At 38.5% G+C, this 6,725-nt stretch overlaps 1 protein-coding gene across 1 annotated transcript; it reads right to left on the minus strand.

Moving 5' to 3' along the window:
* Nucleotides 1–4,710: 4,710 nt before the first annotated feature.
* On the minus strand, nt 4,711–5,727 carry LOC123662762. Its single transcript, XM_045597562.1, has one exon. The coding sequence runs from the start codon at nt 5,725–5,727 to the stop codon at nt 4,711–4,713; it is 1,017 nt and encodes a 338-aa protein (XP_045453518.1).
* Nucleotides 5,728–6,725: the final 998 nt, after the last annotated feature.

A 6,725-nucleotide genomic window follows, 5' to 3' on the forward strand; every position in this document is an offset into this window, starting at 1 on the left:
AAATATTGCAACTAACTCGCACACTTGCTAAAAACAGATGTATTGTCAGGGGGTAGGCTTAATATATAACTTCACATATTTTCTGAATAATAGCTTCCATACCGGAAGCAAAGAGAGACATTTGTTCGTTCAATGTAACTAACTAAATTAATTAAATTTTGAAAGTGGAGTTGGATCTGATCCCACTTCTGATGTCAGATATTAAGAAGAAGAAGGTATACTTTTCGGCTTGAAGGTATATTTCTCTTTCTCATCGTCTCAGAGTACTCACTCAGTCTACTGTGGCATAAGTGGGTAATGTTGACACAAGTAAACACAATTAATGATATCACCAAATTATTATAACTCAGGAATCAGTTAACAGAAAGGTAACGCAGTACGGAAGGCGGGTAGTTATTAGTTAAGGGGGCGAAGACTAACTTCTTAGCATTCGATGGATTCACGGTTCACCGTGCGGGTACCGAGTCCATCGTGTGGCAGAGGGAGTAACTCAGAGCAGTGCCTAGGACTTGCGACCCAGGTGTAGGTTTAAGGAGGCCCCCTTTGCAATGCGCATCAACGCTCACCTTCACTGCTCGAGTTATACGTCCCGCCTAGCCAAATTAATCGTAATAGGTAATAATTAATTCGATTGCACAAATTAATTATTGAATGAGTCTAGGTTAAGCTACTAGCAGGATACAACAAGTGTATCGTGCCAAGCCAGAGCCAAGACTGCCTTAGCCGAGGTGACACCGTTCGTTTTATACACGTCAGAACAATTCAAGTAATATAATAACTGAGGGTAGGTGACTATCGAACGATGTGCTAGGTGGCGCGTCGATCACCCCACTACTCTAACAGCTAATAATTGACAACTGACATTATCTGAATACACCCAAGTCAAACACTTGACGTTCCATATTCATACTCTGCGACATATATATCACATCATCATCACTTCAGCCTATCGCAGTCCACTGCTGGACATAGGCCTCCCCAAGTTCGCGCCAGACATCCCGGTCCTCCGAAGAGAAAAAAAAGGAAGGGAAAATAAGGTGACGCTAATGACAATCATTATATTATATACACGAGCAAATAATTCATATTTTTTTTTTTTTATATATTAGGTCGGCAAACAAGCGTACGGCTCACCTGATGGTAAGCGATTACCGTAGCTTATGGACAACTGCGACACCAGAAGCATCGCAAGCGCGTTGCCGATCCAATCCCCAATCCCCCCAGGAGCTCTGGTCACCTTACTCACCAACAGGAACACAATACTGCTTGAAAACAGTATTATTTTGCTGTGATCTTCTGTAAGGTCGAGGTACTACCCCAGTCGGGCTGCTCCATATTTTGAGCAGGAAATTCCTGCTGTGCCCTACCTCAGTTGAATATTTTCATATACATACTATACAAATACATACATACAAAATACTTAATAAGCTGACAACAGTAATCAAAACACAATTACAGTGTTTAATGTCATTTAAACACATAAGTGAGATAAAAATGTTTTTTCTTTTCTTTCATTACAATAAAAAATTTTACCGATTCGCATAATAATTTATTAATGGACTTTCACCAATTACACGCGAAAAATCGAAGGTAAACTCAGTTAAATCCTTTTTGTGTTGTGGACAGTCTATGAAATTTGTGTCTCCTGACACATGTAGCAGTGTTTTACAGTAATTTTTTTAAGTTATTTATGTGACTTTTATTTTTTAAAACATTATGAATCACTTCTGTACGCTTGAAAACAATATTTTCATGTTCATTGTGGGGTATGAAAGATATTTTTTATTTTTTAGATATTCCCTATAACTTATATAAGTATTTTCCATTTGATTTTCAAATAGTTTGCTTTCATAATATGTACAATTTTTAATTATAGATCTGCTTTTTCTCAATAAATACCCAGTTACATACTCTAATGGAGCCTTTATCCACAAAAATTAATAGGCCGGCTGTATCGGTATTTTTGATATGATAAAAAAGTATGGCATCTAACAAATAAAAACGTTTTTGACTAGAAATACCTGGAAAAATCAATAATATATTCAATAAGACTTACCAGCTAAATAACCCATACGAACTGTTTGACTGAACAATTGGGATGCATATTTCACTTTCATTTTCGGTATTTTGTCTTTATTGCAATTGTTCTCAGTCAAAGTTTTTATAAGTTTTAATCCTTTATAAGATGGATTATTTTCATACAACATTTTTATATGTCCCACTTGGCAATTTTTTCTTCACCATACATGTATTATAATTTTTTTTAATAAGATTATTTGATAATCCTGTTAATATATGCAGGATGTCATATAAGAATATGATGCACTTCCCTTCTACTTCAAATACTGAGTGTTTCAAGGTCTCATTTTTTCTTAGATATGTTTGTCTAGTTTCTTCAATTAAATAATTGATTGCGCTCGTATTTGATGTCCCTTGGTCACAAACGGTAGCCAAAACAGTAAATCATTTATTTTGGAGTTCTCTTATTATATTTTTTATCATACATGCCAAAACAATTTTTGGAGTACTTCCAGCTCAAAGCGCATAATAAATTGGCTGCTTGTAATTTTTTACAATGCCCCTGATCATAAAAACTAGCACATGATCAGCAATTTTTCTTAGCAGTTCTCCTTTGTTGTTTACAAAACCCGTTATTCTGTTTTTTTTTCTATTATAGTCAAAGTGAGGAGTGATTGCCATTTCGTCGAAGATTTAGGGTACATAATTCTTCTATTATACCTTTCACTTTCTCATGCAGTTGGTTAAATATATTTTCATTAAACCCTGGCTTCGAACCATCCTTGGTAACTAGTCTGCTTAAAGTTACTGGAAATGGCAAGACAAAGCAGCTTTTGATGAGCCACCTATAAGCACGCTTGTATAAATATAGTGCTACTATCTTTTCTTCTTTTGTAAATCTTTATTTAACCACTGTTTTTAAGAGTCTTTGTCTTTCTGCAATTTATTTATTTATTTTAACAACTTTTGCTTGTTTATCCCTGGACGCTTCTTGGTGGTGCCTAAAACAAATTTAATAAAATTAAAAATTAAGTAAAAATATAACAGGAATAAGATTATTTCGTATATCTAATCATCTACATAATCATGATCATCATTGTCTCGATAAATAAAACACAAGTAATAAACTAAGAATCATGATGATAACCATTATGATCATGATCACGGTGATCATTATCATCATAAGCATCATCATAATTCTCAGTTTGTTTGTTTCTTTGTGTTTTATTTATATTAATCAGTAATTCTACAGTTATAGTAGGATAATTCAGAATTTGTATAAATGCCTAGGAAATGTAATATGAAATAATAAATAATAGATTACATATTTTATACTTTGCCAAAACATAACCATAAAAATTATATACATTAGCGGTAACATCTATAATAGAGCTCTACAAAATTTTCCATTGGCTCATCTTGTTTTTGGAATAGTTGACCTGTAAATTAAACAAAGGTAATTTTAAAGGTTATTTATAAATTATAATATAGTAGTCACTACCCATATTATAAAATATAAATGTATGTTTATAACGGTGGGCAGCTAACCTGCAGCATCAGGATTAAAGAATTGGATCAACAAATTTTCATGCGAACATCTCGCTGATTTCCTCAAAAAAATAAATCATTTGTTCAAAGTTGTAAACCTTTTGATGGTCAGAATTTGTAAAATGGTTTAGTGGTGATATTTAAAAACGTAAACTTCAAACTAAAAGTTTCGAGGGTTCCAAAAGCGCCCGTCAGAGAAGAGCCCACAAAGAACTCAGCCGGATATATATCCTCAGAATCAGAATTAAAAAAAAATCTTAGTAGTTCAGAAATATCAGAGAAAGGTGGACATATCAAAAATAATGGTGTAATGTACAATTTCACCATTATTTTTGATATGTCCACAATCCATCAATGTGTATAAATTAATTATTACTCCATAAATAAAAATAGAAGGTACACCTAGGTATCCAGGTGTTTTATACAGGTGTCCGGGATACTTTTAGCGTTATTTTAAGGGCATGTTGTAAGTACAATTTCATCATTAAAAAACTCCCTTTTGGGGGACTTTACCCCCTGGCCTTGGAATGGCAGCCAGCAGCAATTTTTAATTTTAATTTTTGATAAGACCTTTTAAAAAAGTTTTTTTCTTCGTTTCTTAACGTCCTATGTTTATCACAATTATCTCATTTTAAAGTTAATAAAGCCACATATCAGTTATAAGACAATTTTAGGCAACATTATAACCAAACATGTTATAAAAAATATTTAAAAACAATTTTTTGCGTAAAATTTGCTCAAATTAATTAATTTTTGTAACATAACAAAAAAAGCAGCCGCTTAACATATCTTTTCTTTGCATTTATCTAATAAGTTATGGTTTTACCTAAAATATAACACTAAATTTGAGGTTCTATGTCTTGTATTTCGGAAGTTATTGTATCGTACGTAGGACCCTAAGCGAGCGCAAAACGCGTTTACAGCTACCTGGCCGCAATTAGTGGGAACATTTCTGTGGCCATAGGTCAGAATATGATAAATACAAATTCATTACTTTACAGGACAAGCAATTAAATTATTAAGGAATCTTGAGGGCACTGTTTTAATATGACACACTCGATATATGAAAAAGAAATGATGTTCAAAAATAAGGAAATGTATTACTAATTTGTAATATCATATTACTATTTATTATTTATTATATCATATTACTTTGTCATGTGTGACAATTTTCTTGGCGGTGATCCAGTCCACCATTACAGGTGTCTTCTTTGGTTCTTCCTCCCATGCCGCAATTCTTTCGATTTGGCATCCTGGGAAGTGTGTAGTTATTAACAGTTCTGAGGTTTCCAGATCCGTTTTGGTGTATGTTCCATCCGGTTTTTTCAGGTTACCCAGGTTGTGCACCGGTTCGCTGCACAATATATTCTTAACTCTGTTCGCCTGATTGTTCGTTTCTATGTTGGTACAAAAGCGCCTCCAGCACTCCTTCTTCCTTATTCTGATGCGCCTTTTGTAGTGATATTGGGCCTGCTTGTAGGCATCCCAGTGGTGTTCTAGACGAGTATTCTTTGCTCTGTTGAACAACTTCCTCACCCTGCGTCGTAGCTTTTCGAGCTCCGGTCCCCACCAGTACCCTTTGCAAAACTGCCGCGCTCTAGATGATGAAAGTGGGCATGTTTGTTCGAAGCTGGTGATTAGGCAGTCAGTTATCTGGTTGATATGATTATCAATGTCCTCCGTGCCTTCATGGTTATCGGGTAGTTCGACACCTTTGAGTTTCTCCGCTGTCAGAAGCTCATACCTGCCGCGGTCCATCTTCCGAGGGTTACGGCGGGGTGTAGGTGACGTCAGCGTGACTTCTAGGTTGTATTTGATCCACCGGTGATCAGAGCACGACACGTCGTCAGACACATGCCAATCTGAAATATATTCGGACACATGCTCTGTCGCCAGAGTTAGATCAATGATGGTTTGGGATCTCGAAGTTACAAAAGTTGGTTCCGATCCTCTATTAATAACATTAAGCTTAGTTGCGAGTAAAAAAGAAACAAAATCCTCACCTCGCTGGTTGTTGTCCTTGCTGCCCCATAGCGCATGGTGCGCATTGGAGTCAGCGGATATGATGAGCTCCAGACCCTGGCGCTCGCAGTACTCAGCAAGCGCGGCCAGCTCCGGAGTGGGGATGTCAGCATCGCCCGGCAAGTAGGCGGATGCCATCACCACATCAGGCAGGCTTGAAGAGGGTTCCTTTTGGAGCCTAACGGTTGTAAGATCTCTGCTGCAGAACTCGGTTATTAAGGTGATGTTCACGTCCCTGTGTGCATAGATACAAGTGCGTGGGTGGTATACGTTGTTATTTAGAAGTAACTTACCTCCAATGTTGTTTAGACCGCAGATTCTCCCGTTCCTGATCCACGGCTCCTGGATCAGGGCCACGGTCTTCGTTTTTCCCTCCAGCAATCTGCGTAGGTTAGCCGTCGCAGTCTGGCTATGCTGGAGGTTAATTTGGGTGATTTTTAGTTGGTTTCTAGGTGGAGCTGGCAGCGCCATCATCGCTGGATAGGATGGCGTCGTCAAGATCACCTGGCTCATCCTTGGAGAGATCACCCAGATCAAATTGGGGACCCACCTCAGACGAGCCGGTGTCGACGACAGGCTCCTTACTGGAGCCCGGCTGTCCCTCCACCATATTGTTATTCGCACTGCCTAGGTCACTAGGGACCTTCTCGTCCGCGCCGAGATTCGGCAGTGCAGTAGTGCGGTCATCGTGGAAGCGAGCGTAGATATTACCAAACTTGTAGTAAATTCTACGCTCGCCTTCTCTCAGCTTTTCCGCGTCATCCTCCGGGATGCCAAGGAGAAGATACATCGTCGCCTTCTCCTCCGTTGGCACCGCATTGTAAAGCGCCCAGTTGGAGACGCGGAACTGCGGATTCTGGCACATGATCCGCAGGTGGATCTTATCCAGAGTATCCTCCGGTTCCACCTGCGGGATCAACAGCCCTACTTTGATGCGCCGCGGGATCTCAGACTGCTTTCTTACAACCAGTCTGGTTCCCGCGCGTGGTGACGAAATCCTCCCTATGGAGCGGCGAAGCCATTGTAGGGCAAAATCGTCCCTGCACCACATCTTAAGGGTGCCCTCACTATGGAAGGCTTTCCCCCTAAACTGCGGTGCAGCGACGGGTGTTGCGGAAGTGGTGGGCGAGAATATT

Source organism: Melitaea cinxia, chromosome 19 (assembly GCF_905220565.1).
Source record: "Melitaea cinxia chromosome 19, ilMelCinx1.1, whole genome shotgun sequence".
Taxonomy (NCBI): domain Eukaryota; kingdom Metazoa; phylum Arthropoda; class Insecta; order Lepidoptera; family Nymphalidae; genus Melitaea; species Melitaea cinxia.